A 15,782-nucleotide genomic window follows, 5' to 3' on the forward strand; every position below is an offset into this window, starting at 1 on the left:
AGCGCCCATTTATTTTCAAAGCAGCAGTAGTGATCATGCCGGAGGCTCCTTATGCTTTTGCCAAGTTGGAGGGTAAGGTTTTTTTGAGTAACGGTGTCGATGTCAACTTCGAGTATTACATTCATAGCGATAGTGTGCTATTTGGTAGGTCAGCAGGAAATCCTGAAAGGTAAGTATGAAAACGTTTCACACAAGAGACTACCTCAACAAGACTTTAGGCCTCTGGAACCTGGTGATAGGGAAGTCGATTGCGGTGTAGGAGACTCAAATAAACTGTCGAGAAAACACGCACAGTTTAAGTATAACAGAAATACCGGAAAATACGAAATCAAATGTTTGGGCAAAAACGGCGTCTCCGTTGTTACTGACGAAAAAACTGTCTTTTTGAACCAAGAGTCACCTCCTTTTCCTCTAAAGTCAAGAAGTCTTCTGCAAATGGGTGATTGTCTCTTTATATTTCTGCTTCCCATCGGTGCAGACAATCCTTCCGTCTCTTTTGCAAAGAGTCGTCCAAAGAGAGACTGGTCAAAGGCAGATATTCAAGCTTTACGCTCTGGGTTGGTGAAGCTAGGCTTCGGAAGATGGAAAGAAATCAACGAATTGACTGGTGGTCGGCTTTTGGATCATAGTGAGGAAGAAATCTCACAAGTTGCAAGAAGCATTGTTGCAAAGTGTTATGTAAGTATTTTTGGCAATATTGATTGTCTCATTTTTTTTTCTAATGGAGAAAATTCAGATAAGTGCAAGAGCACAAAGTGAACGTAAAGCCATGCTCGAAATAATCTGTGACAGTTTAGAAGGAACAGAAGAAGAAAAGGAACATAAAGTGAACGCACTGATAAAGGAAGCGGAGAAAGATTTTCACCCGAGTGAGAAAGGAAAGGTTGGTGAAGTATTTTTAGAGAGAAAGGATGTCTTTAACATTGAATTAGTATTTGAGATGGGCTAGAAAGCTTAGATTGTTGCAACGAGTACAACAGGTGGTTCATGACCCGTCATTACTAAAGCTTAAAGAAGGTAAACTTTTCGTTAACACCGTAGTAAGTAAACAATTGTTTTACATTTTAGTTGTTGTCATATTCGTATGAATGATAGCCTCCTGCACCTTGGTGGCGTCCTGAAGATGACATGAATCTTGTCATTGGAATTTATAAACACGGATATGGTAATGCTGAAGATATTAGGAAGGATCCTGAGCTGGGTTTTCATGATCGTACTAGTCCTTCTGTTGCCTCGTCATCGGCGAGTAACAAACAGGCAAAGGAATCTAATCGTCAAGGAGATGGTGAGGATGACGAGGAAGACTTTGAAGAGGATGAAGAAGAGGAAGAAAATGAAGAGCAGGAAACATCTGTGAATCAGTTTGAGAGAAAAACGGAGGAGCAAAATGTCGAAAACTCAGTGAAAAGACAAGATGCCGAGCTTTCTTCGTTACCTTCGTTTCCTCCAGCAGATGCTATAATGAGGAGATTGAAGAGCGTTCTGGTGGCTTGCATGAAAGATATGGTTCGTCTTATGAAGGAAGATTCAAAGGCAACGGGAAGAAAGGCCGTCAAGAAAGAAAGTGGACACATTGCTGGAGAAGCAGATGAAAATGGAGAAGGAACGAGGAGTACAAATTTAACCAAAAAGGAAATGACAGAATTGGAAAAACTTGTTGTTTCTTACGGCTTGTTTTACCAGAATGAAGGGTATGAAGGACGTTCATCGCTATAGCTTATTTTCTGATTCATTTCCATCTAGTCAAAGAGACTGGAAACAGTTTGCTCTCGTATCTAAGCTTTTGGAAGACAAAAGTGAAGATGTGTTGGAAGCGGCTTTCTTGAAGTTAATGCGAGAATGTTATTCCGTTTTGGAAGGTCCAATTCTTGGTCAAACATATGCGGAAACTTTCAGAGCAGAGTTGACAGAGACACAACTAGCATCCTTGGAGACAGACTTTCGTCAGTTTCGAAACGCATCCACCTTCAATCTTAGCATTGAAAGAAGCCGCTCTATACTTGAGAGCATTTCTCTGTTTCGTTTTTTACGTCTTCGTGTCCTGCCTGACCCTAATCTTCCTGAAACGGTTAAAAATTGTCGTAAAATGAAGGAACTTCCCTTTTGGTGGCGTTCAGTCCACGACAGAGCTTTACTTTATGGAGTAGATAGGCATGGTTTGAATAATTGGGAGGCAATTGCGGAAGATCCCGAGTTGGGTTTCCCTGCAACTCTTGAAAAATTGGCGCAGAAAAAGCAAAATGTAAATTCTTCCTTTGTGTTTATGATTGATGTCAAGCTCATTGATATTCGTTGTAGGAGTCGAGTGCCGTCAATGAAAAGGACTACAAGTTTCCCAAGGCTAAAATTTGTCAGAAACGGTTCAATTTATTACTTGACCTGTTTATATCGAGCTTGGACTCTCTTGATGATTCATACAGTACAATGCAACGTATGTCAATGTGTAAATTTGTTCATGATGCCTAACCTTTTTTGTTGTTTGTATATACAGACTCGGCCTCTCCATTGGTATATGATGCTTTACAGTTCAATGGAGAGATATTGGAGGAACAACCTCTGGTTATGGTTGGAGATCCTCGTGGAGTCGTAGAAATTCCGAGAAAACAAGAGACCCGAGAATTGCGTCTCCCATTTGATGTTGGATGTGGACTCGTTATTCTCAATCTTGGACACATCGATCGTCGACCTCATTACTATAACTCGAGAGAGATTTTTCCAGTTGGTTTCAAGTCAGTTCGATTGATGCAAGGACAGGTAATTATTTCACACGATAAAATCTTGTCATATACATATATTAAGAGGGAATCTGCATAGGGTAGAGAAAGTACAGCTGTTCGTGGACGATTCTTGTGCGAAGTTCTGGATGGAGGCGATATAGGTCCCTTGTTTTCAGTGTCGGCATTATCAAACTTACCATCTTTAGATGAATGGAATGAAGATGTAGTGCTTTCGAAGAAGACATTTACAATAATTGAAAGAAATCCCACTGTGGCATGGTAGGGAAATCCGTTTTATTGACGCTGGATTTTGTTTTTACCAGTGAGTTCGCGGTTAGGTTGAAAATTTGCAATGAATCAGAGATAGCCTTACATTCGAGCAAAGGAGTTTCAGGCAAAATTGTTGCTGTTTCTGGGAAGGAAAGGTTCGGTTTCTATGATACGACTGTTTTGTATTATATCGAGGTAATGTGTGGAACCAGTGAGTTTGAAGAACAATTAATCTGACGTATAATGAATCAGCGGTTGGAAGGTTGTCAGGACTTGGAGGGTTACACCAGGAGACAGTTTCCATTGATTAATATTCGCCCAATTGTCATTCGATGCTCTACTGGTGTAATAGAAGAGTCATTGAAAACTATTTGTAGTCACATTGGAGAACAAAACGATGAAGTTTTTACTTTACCGGAGGAATGGTTTTCAGAAGCAGAAAGTAGAAAGAGACTAAGAAGTGTATGAAAAACAAAATTATATCCACAAAAAGTGCTATTTGGAAAAACGCTGAGGAACTTGTTGCATATTGGTAATTCTATAAGAATTATGTCAAAGTAATTGCACAATTTATTGGCGAATAATAACAAACTTCTATATAATCAACAAAATTATCCAGGATTGCCATCCAAGTCCAATAGAACAGGCCTCTTCTCCAATCCCACATCTGCGCGGATTTTTTCCAATGTCTTCGTATCAGGTATACTATCCAAACCTAATAAAACTAGCGCCATTCTCGACGGTAAATGACGACCCAAAGTCATAAAAGAGATGTTCACATTAGCTTGTCCCAGAATATTTCCCACCTAATGAATAAAGAGAGCTATAGTCATTCTTCTAAACAGAGACACCTACTTTTCCTATTTGTCCTGGCATGTCAACCTGATAATAGGCAAGTACTAGACCTTCTAGAACGAGGTCTACTTCAAATTCACCAATGCAGGTCACATGTGGTCTGTTTCCGATAACACGTCCCTTTATTGGAGGACTGCCTTTCATTTGCAATGTAATACAATTCTAACCAATAGGAAGCAAAATTCTCAATAGTTGACTGTCGTTTGGTCTCACCTCTTCTCCAACACATCTCCTTTTTATTTCTGTTATCTGCAATCCATGGACCTTGCCTACCATATCAGCATTCACAACATTAATAACATGATCACTCCCGGGTTCCATGAGACCTTTGATAACACCAGTTCTAATCAAACGAGATTCTCCGTCGTCTCCATCATTGCTGTAAAAGTGAATAGTTATGTCACCAGAAAAAGTTCCACCTGCTAATGAATATGCTAGACGTCCTATACAAAGCCATGGAATCCAGTTCAATCGAGAATTAAGAATAATACCACAAACCTAATCTTTCAGCCAATAAGGCACGAGGCTTCAAATACACCAAAGCATCGGAAGAAACTGCAGGGGCGTTGACTAACGTAGGAACCAACTCACCACAAAGCGCCGACATCACAGCCTCCGCAATTTCGATAGCAACATCAAGCTGAGCCTGATAAGAAAAGGTCACTGAATGACTGACAACTCTTTCATCTGATTGCTTACTTCCACCGTTGAAGCTCCAAGATGAGGAGTTGCCAAGACCTTCGGGTGCTTTGACAACCGTTCAGAAGGAGAATCGGGGATCTTTGAAGGAGGCTCCGTCACAAAACAGTCAATACCAGCTCCTGCAAGTCTTCCATTATTCAAATACTCTAACAAAGCTTCCTCATCAATCAGCCCACCGCGAGCTATATTGAGAAGCCTTGCACCAGGTTTGACTTTCGACAGGAGTTCTCGGTTCACCATATTACGAGTCGTTTCTATAAGTGGTACGTGCAACGTTATAAAATCGCTATTGCTAAACACAGTTTCCAACGGTTCTAAATTCACTCCTAAACTCTTGGCGGTCTCTTCTGAAGTGTAGGGATCGAAAGCCAATACTTTCATTCCTAGACCTTTTGCTCTACGAGACACTTCTCTACCGATGCGTCCAAGGCCAACGACTCCCAGCCATTTTCCTTCAAGTGAAGTTCCAATGTACGCATTTCTGTCCCATATACCTCGTTTCAAACCAGCGTCTGCAGAAGTGAGAAACCTAAACCGCATCAAATATATCAGAGTTGGCTAAAAAAGGAGTCTCCATACCTTGACAATGCACAAATATGTGCGATTGTATGTTCTGCAGCTGCTATACAGTTTCCAGTTGGTGCATTGACCACAAGAATACCTCTCTCAGTTGCTGCTTGCAAGTCAATATTGTCGACTCCAACGCCAGCTCTACCAACCACTCGGAGCTTCTTTCCTGCAAGAATGAGTTCCCTGTTGACCTAATGTTCCTTTTCATTACAATTGACTCCAACAGTATTGAAAGCATACTTTGGTAGCAGAACGAACGATCAACGCGTCATATTGAGGAATTTCGTTCAACAATTCCTCGGGTGACAAACCATATTTCGAGTCGACAATAAAGTCTTTTTGCAAGATAGCAACTCCTTCATCTGATAGTTTTTCTGTGACAAGAATACGGTCACGATAACCATTCTCCATCGACAGAAGCTTCCTCCGCCTTACACAACAAACCAATGACAAATAATTTGACAAAAATGTATATAGAAAATCAACGTTTTTCTTTCGTTTATAAAAGTATACACGCATTCACACACAAGCACGAGTGACAACACAAGTTGTACAGGTTTGATAATCAAAAGAAGGTACAGTCTAAACAATTTACCAAATATACGGTAAAAAACCATTACATTTGTTTTTTGGCTCAGTAACTTCACAATTTTGCACTAAATAAGTCAACTCATCATACATATCGGAGCTATCATCGACGAAGTCGCTCTGAACAATGCCATTTTCAGTAAATTTTTCATAGGGACTATATAATTCCGTAGTTAGACCTTCCGTGCTTCGCACACTAGAAACGGACCCACAAGTGTCCTCTTCCGTTTGTTCCACATGCGAATCCTGAAATGATTCTCGTTCTTCTGAGGGTGTAGAACTCAACTGCTCCATCGAACTCACATGACGCGGTTCCGTCTGCAACGAAACAGGAAAACAAGACGTGATCGATATACTTTCGTGTAATTCTGAATTGACGGGTTCTCCACAAGAAACTAACGTAACACCATCGGTCTGTGAACTCCCAGAGCATGCAAATGCTTCCTGTGTGAAAGAATCCACAGAATTGTTCCATTTGACAGAGCTCCGAGTGATTGTGCTGTAACTTCTGGTTGTGGCGATAGTGCTAGGACCCTCAGAGGATTTGTTGGCTACTCGAGACACTATCTCTCTTCTTCTCTTTGGTGGAACTCCTCCAGAGTCGGCATTCAAAAGAATAGCCCTTCTTGGCATTTTTGGAAGGGAAATATTTTGGACACTGTTCTCCTCAGAATCAGCTATATACTCACTACTGTCCGTTATCACACGAGAAGTTTGCGGGAAACCATTACCATTACTACTCTGTGTTGAATAAAAAACGGAAGAGGAGTTGAGTTCGTGAAAATCGTCATCAATACACTCAGAAGGTAAAGACCCACCAGGGGAACAACTGTCAAGAAGCTTTTGAAAATTTTCCTGCTTTTCTAGACTCTCTATATTACCGAAAACCGCTTTTCTTCTCCGACTGGGGTTGGAAGACGAGAAATCAAAGGTTTCGTAAGCAAGTTGTTTTGTGACAGCTTCAACACCACAGTTTCCCTCTTCCCGCAAAGAATTATGCTTTTGTTGGACACTTTGAATAGTCTCCGGATATAAACCGGTTCTACTAGAGTTTCTCTTTCGACGCAAGCCTACTGCAGACGAGGTTCTTTCTTCCTCTAACTCTCCTACAGAATCTGTAGAAAAGGAGCAACTCCAGGAGTCCCTAAAACTAGTAGATACTGTTTTTCGCTGGGTTTCTCTATTTTGACTAGGCATACTTCCGTTTCGGGAAGTATTATAAAGTGGTAGACTTTCCTCCTTTTTGCACCACTAGCCCATTCATACAATTCTAGTAAGCCCTCCCAGAGTCCTCATGTCTTTCGGATCTTTTCTGCATGAGGGTGCGTGAAATAATGGGCACGTCATTATGGCGAACAATTGCTTAGTTGTTTATTTATGACTTGTTGATGGACTTGGTTCCTTCCTTTCTAAAGTGACTTTCTAAATTTGCATTTTTCATGTTGTCATTCATTGATCCTTGTGATTCTGAAACTTTTTCCGAATTCTTCTTAAAATATTGAGTACAATCTTCCTGTAACCTGTTTTCATAGTAACGTTCAGTTGCTGCCATCATTATCGCTTCAGATGTATGTTCTGCATCTCTTCCTGCTGTTCCTGTACAATAGGAACGTCGAACTGTCTGATGACAACATTTATAACCCCATCGCCCATTCTTGTAAAAACTGCCCCAAACCGACGAATGATTACCTTCATGAACATCTTCCGCATATTTGCTTCGTGGAATAGATTTTTCTAGTCCCTTTCTGATACGTCCATCAGGACCATACTCGATATATAATTCAGACTGTTGAGGATTGAGCTCATCCGATGGCTTCCGAAGATATTCTTCTCCTCCATATTTTTCTAATACTTCTCGACGATGCTTTTCTTCTACACTCTCCTTCTTTGTCTTATATTCACGATGTACAAGTTCTGCAAGTGACGGTTCAGCAATCAAATGTGGCATCTCCAAACCTTGTCTCTCAGCTTCCATGAAGTTCAGTTGGACTTGTGCTATCTTCTGAGTATCACCCGAATAGAGAATAAAATTATCACCGGCAAAATCTTTATCATCTGGGTCGATATGTGGAAGAGGATCTGCTCTCATTGAGCGAGACTTGGGGTCATAATAGGCAGAATTTACGTCCAAGTTCCTAAGATATTTTGCAGTGTCTTCTCTTATACGAAGGTTACGAACCGTAACTCGTGTTCCCTCATCTTTCTGTTGAATAATAACATCACCACTGGCTTTTTGCTTAAAACCCTCGTCATTGTCTGATTCCGAAAACTCCGACAAGTCATCGTCATCGCTATCCTTCTCCTTTCGTGTTTTCTGTGTAAGTTCTTTTTCTATTTGTTCAGCCTTTAGTCGTTGTCGCTCTTTCTCTAAGCTTTCGTGGTATTCTATAATGTGTTTGTATTCCGCAGGGTTGAAACCATTCCAACGATCGTGTTTGCCTTCCCAACTCAAGTCAATATCTTGAATGGTTTCATCTGGTTGTAAGTCTTTGCCAGTCCACTTTGCTCCCACTTTACGGGGTCTTTCCATGCAGTCCTTCGTCTTGTGAGTTCCTGCTCCACAATTTTCGCAACAACCCTTTTGAAACTTTCTTTTCTTTGTCTCCAACCTTTTTCCCCTTTCGTACCACTTATCAATGTCTCCTCTAGTTTGGTGTAATTTCTCATTTCTCTGGTGTTTAAGGGTCGGAACGCCAGAGTCCAAATACCAAGGTGCCTTGGAAATATATTGAGGAATGTGTGGATTTATATCTCGACCTTGCTCGTCTTTCTCAGGTTCGATGGTTCCAGCCTTCCTTGCTTGCTCTAGTTCCCTTGCTTTCTTTAGCTCATCTCTACTCTTAAACATATGAGACGAAGAAGCCATTTTACGAGTCTACTCAAACGAATCAAGCAACCCAAAATGCTTAATTGGATTATGATTAGACAATTTCAGTGTTAACTGGCTGATGGTTCTACTGACAGTCATTTTTGAGTGCTCTCTTCAATTCCAAGCATATGAAACCATTTTATTTGGGTAAAGGTTAGTTTCTTTCATTGAAACTAGAAATGGCATTCTGAGCAAGCTCACTGTAATTGTTTTGGGTCACCAATGAAGTGCAAAGATTCACTCAAAAGCGAATCGAATATTTCTGTTGACATTATTCGATATTGCTAGAGAAAGAGGAAAGCAACTAATCTCGTATATGAAAGGAGGCAGTTGATAAGAATGTCGAATAGCTAATTCATAGTCAACAGTATTCACAATTTTTCTCAACAAATTTTAATAAGAATTGTCTCATTTGGCATTTGGAGGGAAAAACAATTGAACAGCTAGGACATTCGCATGGTACATGCTGCACTCTCTTGTGCTCCGTTAGACGCAAGGTTTCTAGTTGGTGGCGCTATAGCTGCTTGTGTTCCACGACCACAACAGGAATCTTTTAATGTAGTCTCAGAAAGCCTCTCTTCGCAGCCTAAGAGGAGTCAACTATCTGATGCTGACCACGCAAGAGCTTTCTTACAACGTATTTTAGGACCCCCAGCTTTAGACCTCGGAACCTCCTCGGTAGAAGCTTTGATAGCTCAAACACTAGAGACTATAGAGGGCACCGAAGATACCTTCGTAAACGAAAAAAAGGGTGTTGAAGAAAGCACTCGTTCCATTGCGGAAAAATATGCGCACTGTTTAAAGAGCTACTCAGACCCAGAAGCTTTACAGGAAAAAACTTTGGGCTTTAGAAACAATTTCTTGGATGATACTCAATTCAGTCTGAAGGAAAAACAGTCGTCTTGGAACGAGGATGAGAAGCGTCATCACTTTGTTTCGCTTGCGTTGTTTAGCTGTTTGGAAGTTGAAATTAGATTTAGTGGAGGTCACTATGATTCCCGTTCTCGAGCAGCATTTTGGAGAGCGGCAGAAGTGTTTTCTATTGATACTGGTATGCTGAGCTCTGCAGAAGCAACTCTTGCAACAATTTTGGCTGCAGAAAATGGTACGTATGGTACTCTATCACAGTATGAGAATATATAAAGCGTTCATAAATATAGAAGCAGCAGAAGCTTTGGAAAGTGAGAGTTTTGAAGAAACCAAAAGAAGACGTCGAAAGATTCGCATGATGAAAATTGCAGCAGCTTCTACAATAGGTGGTTTTATGGTTGGTTTTACTGGTGGAGTCTTAGCGCCTGCCATAATTCCCGCTTTAGCTTCTGTTGGGATGGGGATGGGATTGACAAGTCTTTCAGCAACAACGTCTTCCGCAGTGATCGGCTCCTTATTTGGGATTGCTGGAGCTTCAATGACTGCTAAAAAGATAGGACATTTAACTGCGAACGTATCTGAATTCGACTTTGAAGCTTGTAATAGAGTAGCAGAATCACGTATTCGTGATATGATGCAATTGATGCCTCTTACAATTCCGAAGGGTGGTAGAGAAGAGAATATAATAGAAGTAACTATTGCTGGTTCGATGCTTGGATGGGAATTAGAAGGTGTTTGCGAGTTTGGCATTCAATACGAACCTTTTCAATCAAGTAAAGATGCAATTTCTGCTGATGCTGTTGCACTCGCCGTTGACCGAGCTTTGATAAAGGCAGAAGGGTCGACGATCGATTTCGATCAAATAATTTCAAACAGTCCTATTGAGAATGGAGCGCCAACGAATAAATCAGTAGACATCAATTATTCGGAAGATAAAAAGGTCAAAACATCTTTCTTAGGGACTGAGTGGGATTATACAAAGAAGCTCTTAAATGAGATGATATCATTTCGCAACTCTTCGAAGCAAAAACAAAAGGAAGAAGACAAGCCAGGCAGAAAATGTTGGGTTTTGGCAATGCAGAACTATCCTCTTTCTGGAAAGAAAGAAAAACGTGCAAACGCATTTGGAATTTCTATGAGTAGTTTGGGTGTTCGTACGAAGAGAGGTTCTTCAAGAGACACCTATCTTTGTGCGGAACCAGGAATCTACACTTTACTGTTTGACAACTCATCGGCTGTATTAAGAAATGCATATGTGAAATATAGATATGCAGTTATTCCTCCAGGGACCAAATATATTCCACATTGGCTAACTGACAAAGATGAGGATGATAACGAAACTCGAATCGCTTCCAACAAAGATGCAAATGATCGATCCTTGAAAGCGCCTCTTTCTTTGCATATTATTTACTTTATTCCAGGATGGCTTGTAGAAGAACAATGTGGATATCATTGGAAAGGACGCCCTTGTTGGGGAGCTTTTGCTTGTCAATTTCAGAATATTGCAGAAGAATTGTTTCCCTTAAGTGAATGTTTTGCCGTACGATGGGAAAGTGTGTTGTTAGAAGATGTAGGAAATGCCCTACTGGGATTCCTGAAAAGTATTGCGGTATGTTTCTTGCTAAGAATTTTCGCGTTTTTTATGAGACTGATATGTTTCAAGGCTGGTAAGCTCACAAAATTAGCCATGGACTACGTTATTCCAGGATTATTGGGGACAGTTACATTGCCACTCAAACTTTTATCGGCAGTGAGCGTATTTGACAACCTTTGGAGTACCGGTGTCAATAGAGCTACAAGTGCAGGAATCGCTTTGGCTGAACATATATGCAATGGAACTCATGGCTATCGTCCAATCACCCTAGTAGGGTACTCGCTAGGAGCGCGAGTCATCTTTCAGTGTTTGGAAGAACTCAGTAAAAGAGAAATGCGTGGTATAATTGATCATGCAGTACTTATTGGAGCTCCTTGTACTGCAGACGAATCTCGATGGCGGATGGCTTCATCAGTTGTTGCAGGACGCTTGCTGAACGTTTATTGCGAGAATGACTGGATTTTAGGTCTTTTGCATCGTACTTTCTCTTCAGTGAAGCACGTTGCAGGCATGAGGAAGATTACATGTCCTGGAGTTGAAAATATTAACGTCTCAGCTATCTGTCCCAATTTTGATGGTCACGGTAGTTACCGAAAGAATCTCGATACCATTCTCCGCCAAATATTTTTCAACGAATCTTCATGGAACTGTACAAATGAACAGGAAAGCGCCGCAGGCTATCCAGAAACGTCCCAAACAGATACTTAACTGTCTCATAAATTTATATTCAAGACGTGATTCTTTGTCATGACGTTTCCTTCGATTTTCCGAAACTCTTCAATGGATGAACGAGCAATTGGCTTTGTGTAAAGACGCTGTACACCTGGTTGACAAACTCGTACGACTATGTAATCGCCTTTCTGAATAGAAACCAACTCGTTCGTAATTCCAGATAAAGCGTTTCGAATGCACGAATAAATCCTTATATTTGGTATAAAACACTTTTTGTTATTCTCTGCTCGTCCAACCCAGTACTCTTGATCATCCTTCATTTCCATTTCATTCACTAATACTAACTTCAATGAATTCATCTCATGTTGAATACTTTCTCTATCAGCAATTTCTCGAAAGAGTTGAATAACTTCTTGTAGCCTCCTCCCTTTAGTATCTGCAGGCACATCATCAACAAGATGTCTGGCAGCAAAAGTATTAGAGCGCTCTGAATATGCAAAAGTAAAAGCTTGAGAATATTTCACTTTTGTCAAAAGATCAAGTGTCTCCTGATGGTCAAACTCTGTTTCTCCACAGAAACCTACAATCAAATCACTACTGAACGAAACGTTTGGAATCCTTTCCTTGATATGATTCACAAGTGCAAGATAAGTTTCCTTTGTATATCCTCTACGCATTTTCTTTAGAATATTTGAACTTCCGCTTTGTACGGGAAGATGGATATGACGACACAAATTGGGATATTCATTGTACAAATCTAATAACTCCTCTGGAAAGTCTTTGGGATGAGGTGAGGTGAATCGAACGCGCATGTTCGGATTCACTTCACAGACTCGTCGTATCAGTTCTGCGAAAGATATACCCTTTTTCTTGGGCTTATAAACTGAACTGAATCCGGAACTATAAACAATATGGGAATCTGTCTTCCCTGAGGAAATATCGTTATAAGAATTGACATTCTGTCCCAGTAACACTACTTCCTTAAAGCCATTATCCGATAACCGTTGCACATGTGAAACAATAGTATCCACAGGTCTACTTCTTTCCTTTCCTCGAGTATAGGGAACTACACAAAAAGTACAGAAATTATCGCAACCTCGCATGACACTTATAAAAGCTGATATTCCTTGTTCATTGAGGCGTACAGGAGATATATCAGCATAAGTTTCGTCCATAGATAATTGTACATTGTAGGCTGCTGCATCATTTTCTCCAGAAGAAACTGCTGCTAACAAGTATGGCAAGTCTCTATAACTATCAGGTCCTACAACGATATCAGCCAGCCTTGGCTCTCCTTCCAACAGCTTTTCCTTCAGTCTCTCTGCCATACAACCTAAAACTCCAACAATTCGTTTCTTAGTCTCCTCAGTTTGCTTTTGTCTCAAAGCATCCAAACGGTGCCATATTTTCCTCTCTGCCTTGTCCCGTATCGCACAAGTATTCAACAGAACTATGGTAGCATCATTCAAAGAAGCAGTCAACTCAAAACCTGCCTTTGAGAGGATCTCTTGAACGACGTCCGTATCGGAAACATTCATCTGACAACCATATGTCTCCATATATACCTTGTCGCAGGTGCCAAGCTCTTCATAAGGAGTGGACCTCACATCTCCAAGGTGTCCTTTCCAACCAATCTTTACTTTAGACTGAACTTTTCTAAGCTCCCCGGAAGCTGAAGCAATGCCGACTTGACGAACTTGGGACGCTGCCACAAAGTCTTGTAGAGTATAACCGTCGTTAGGGAGGATCCTCCTCTTGGCGTTCTGAATCGATTTTTCTCCTGTTTGTTTAGAAACTGAACAAAGTGGTCTCCGACCGAAACTATATGCGGATAATTCACTACAAGCACCAAAAGAGTTATATCTTATACGGTATCGGATATCTCCCTTTGCTTGCAGCAATATATGCGAAGGCAAAACATTACGGAGCATAACCATCGTCAATCACAGAGTCCCATTATTTCTCCGTCTAAGAAATAAACTCGTACTTACTGAAACTGAAAAATGTCGAACTCTTCTGAATGCTTTGCTCCTGTGATTCTTACCTCAGTGGGATACCCAACAGATCACGTGGACCGCTGTCTTATCGAAATCATTAGTTCTCTTTTGCCACGTTATCCATATGTGCTAGGCCACATTTGACCACTCTATGGAGCAACGTTTGACGTAGCTTCACACTGTTGTTCCCATAGATATCCAACTCCGTAAGATACCATAAAGATAGACAAAGAAAGGTTGCTGGTGATGGAAAGCTCAAACGTCGTGTTATCACTAGGCACCTGGTTAGAACAGACTACCCCCCAAAGAGTTTCTGGAACTTTAGGTGAAGCTGTAGATAATGACTGTTTTGAAGATAATGGTACAATGGAGTCGCCACCTGGAAGCGGCTGCGAGAGTTCAGGCCCTATAGTTGACACATTCCTTCCTTCTACGCTTTCGGCCACTCACTCAAAGCAAGTCGTTTCTAGTACACAGTTTTCGTCAACTCTCTTGCAAGCAGCGCTTTTTAGGGCTGTTGCTACCGGAAATTTGGTATCGCTCAAGTTGATGGTTACAGCAGCCAAGGAATTGGACTTATTGGGAAAGGCAGGAAACGTGGAAAGCATTTCGAATATTGTAAATTACGATCAAAGAACGTTACTACATCTCGCTTCTGCAGAGGGTCATTTGGATATAGTTTCTTTTCTATTAGAAAACCAAGCTGATCCTTATGCAAAAGACCGTTGGGGCGCAACTCCTATCGATGATGCTTGGGAAAATAATCACATGGAAGTGATTAAAGTTATCGAGGCTTTCGTTGATTCCGAGGGAAAGTCGGGCCCTGTGGTCAATATGGAACGGAAGCAAAAAGATATTGAACATCGATTGGATACGGGAATTGATATTCCTTACAATCGTGGACATCGTCCTTTAGGTGCCTTTGCTAGTATTCCTTTGACCAGTGATTTTCCATATTGTGGACTTCGTCGGACAGTTTCGAGTCCAGTTGAAACAGAAAATTTCAACGAGCCTAAACAAAGAGAAAGAAGTGTATCTTGTCAGGAAGATGATTCATTCATGTTTCTTGCCGAACGATTTTTCCCTATGAATTTTCCTTTTATGGATAGGGATAATTTCTCGGAGGGTGACTCTCCAATACTGGAAAGTCCATGTGGAGAGAGGAAGACGGAAGATGTGGCTGAAAATGATGCTTCTGACAATGGCAGTGAACAAGAAGAAGAAAGTCAGTTGATGATGGTTGCACAGGAAGAGTTAGACAGGGCATACCGTTCAGAAAAGGATAAAATCTTCCAGAAATATCGAAAAATCATCGAAGAGAAGTTAGGCTCTGTTCCAAATCGACTGCGTTTGTTATCTCTCATTTAGCGTAGAATTCTTTTGTACAGATTTATTCCTACTATATATAGAATTTTTGTTTTGTACTTCACTGATACATGAAAGCACAAATTGTAAGTAATAAAGTTTTCCGAGTTGCATGGTAGTATTTTCTGATGCCTTTATTGACTCTTGAAGAGATTGAGTGAAGGGACTTTTTAATCTGGGGCTGTATATATAATTTTTATCTGTTCGTAGAAATTTCTAAAGTTGTTTACTGTAACGATGGTTTTGTCAACAATATTATCAAAAAAGTTCCCGTTCCTGCTTCTCTAGTATTATCGGAGCCAAATTTGTTTCAGCATACGAACTATCCATGACAGTATTCTTGCTTCTTTCGAGCAAAGAGAATAGAGCATACGAAAGGAAGAGAGTTTATTTCAACAGAGCGTGACTTGTGGAATTAAAATGAAGTTTGTAGATTGCATGTGCTGAAAGAATCAGAAGCAGTCCCTGTTCTGTTCAAAAAGCCGGAAAGACTCAGTCGACAGACTGTAAATGAACTTCATAGAAATAAAAAACCAATGAAGTGACAAGCAGCAATAACAATTTGATGAGAAATAAGCTTGATACTGTCATTGTCTAGAGACGATGGAGGACTTGTACAGAAAGACATCGTAGATTTTCTTTCACTTTCAAGATAATAGTTGCCTTTACTGAAGTGATTCATTTTTTGAAGTCTATTGGAGACTTTCCCATAC

General features: G+C 40.6%; 7 protein-coding genes across 7 annotated transcripts; 3 read left to right on the forward strand and 4 right to left on the reverse strand.

Annotated features, from left to right (window-relative positions):
• The first annotated feature begins 10 nt into the window (after positions 1 to 10).
• Gasu_01680 (chromodomain helicase DNA binding protein 6) lies at positions 11 to 3,481 on the forward strand. Its single transcript, XM_005709272.1, has 11 exons — positions 11 to 169; positions 219 to 678; positions 737 to 883; positions 933 to 1,040; positions 1,096 to 1,691; positions 1,744 to 2,242; positions 2,299 to 2,443; positions 2,492 to 2,754; positions 2,815 to 2,996; positions 3,056 to 3,182; positions 3,240 to 3,481. Exons 1-11 carry the CDS (start codon positions 36 to 38, stop codon positions 3,453 to 3,455), a joined length of 2,877 nt encoding a protein of 958 aa, XP_005709329.1. The 5' UTR covers positions 11 to 35; the 3' UTR covers positions 3,456 to 3,481.
• Positions 3,482 to 3,485: 4 nt separating this feature from the next.
• On the reverse strand, positions 3,486 to 5,580 carry Gasu_01690 (D-3-phosphoglycerate dehydrogenase). Its single transcript, XM_005709273.1, has 7 exons — positions 5,355 to 5,580; positions 5,124 to 5,305; positions 4,542 to 5,073; positions 4,341 to 4,488; positions 4,056 to 4,285; positions 3,843 to 4,004; positions 3,486 to 3,793 (listed from the first exon to the last, which is right to left on the reverse strand). Exons 1-7 carry the CDS (start codon positions 5,523 to 5,525, stop codon positions 3,599 to 3,601), a joined length of 1,620 nt encoding a protein of 539 aa, XP_005709330.1. The 5' UTR covers positions 5,526 to 5,580; the 3' UTR covers positions 3,486 to 3,598.
• Positions 5,581 to 5,588: 8 nt separating this feature from the next.
• Positions 5,589 to 6,990, reverse strand: Gasu_01700 (uncharacterized protein). Its single transcript, XM_005709274.1, has one exon. The coding sequence runs from the start codon at positions 6,897 to 6,899 to the stop codon at positions 5,706 to 5,708; it is 1,194 nt and encodes a 397-aa protein (XP_005709331.1). The 5' UTR covers positions 6,900 to 6,990; the 3' UTR covers positions 5,589 to 5,705.
• Positions 6,991 to 7,035: 45 nt separating this feature from the next.
• Positions 7,036 to 8,630, reverse strand: Gasu_01710 (pre-mRNA-processing factor SLU7). The gene has a single exon (XM_005709275.1). It carries the CDS (start codon positions 8,566 to 8,568, stop codon positions 7,078 to 7,080), a length of 1,491 nt encoding a protein of 496 aa, XP_005709332.1. The 5' UTR covers positions 8,569 to 8,630; the 3' UTR covers positions 7,036 to 7,077.
• A 290-nt stretch (positions 8,631 to 8,920) lies between these two features.
• On the forward strand, positions 8,921 to 11,770 carry Gasu_01720 (uncharacterized protein). Its single transcript, XM_005709276.1, has 2 exons — positions 8,921 to 9,676; positions 9,732 to 11,770. The coding sequence occupies exons 1-2, from the start codon at positions 9,028 to 9,030 to the stop codon at positions 11,741 to 11,743; spliced, it is 2,661 nt and encodes an 886-aa protein (XP_005709333.1). The 5' UTR covers positions 8,921 to 9,027; the 3' UTR covers positions 11,744 to 11,770.
• A 5-nt stretch (positions 11,771 to 11,775) lies between these two features.
• On the reverse strand, positions 11,776 to 13,680 carry Gasu_01730 (bifunctional enzyme involved in thiolation and methylation of tRNA). The gene is made up of 2 exons (XM_005709277.1): positions 12,004 to 13,680; positions 11,776 to 11,956 (listed from the first exon to the last, which is right to left on the reverse strand). Exons 1-2 carry the CDS (start codon positions 13,642 to 13,644, stop codon positions 11,813 to 11,815), a joined length of 1,785 nt encoding a protein of 594 aa, XP_005709334.1. The 5' UTR covers positions 13,645 to 13,680; the 3' UTR covers positions 11,776 to 11,812.
• Positions 13,681 to 13,800: 120 nt separating this feature from the next.
• Positions 13,801 to 15,201, forward strand: Gasu_01740 (glutaminase). The gene has a single exon (XM_005709278.1). It carries the CDS (start codon positions 13,951 to 13,953, stop codon positions 15,070 to 15,072), a length of 1,122 nt encoding a protein of 373 aa, XP_005709335.1. The 5' UTR covers positions 13,801 to 13,950; the 3' UTR covers positions 15,073 to 15,201.
• Positions 15,202 to 15,782: the final 581 nt, after the last annotated feature.

Source organism: Galdieria sulphuraria (assembly GCF_000341285.1).
Source record: "Galdieria sulphuraria unplaced genomic scaffold scaf_0, whole genome shotgun sequence".
NCBI classification, from domain to species: domain Eukaryota; phylum Rhodophyta; class Bangiophyceae; order Galdieriales; family Galdieriaceae; genus Galdieria; species Galdieria sulphuraria.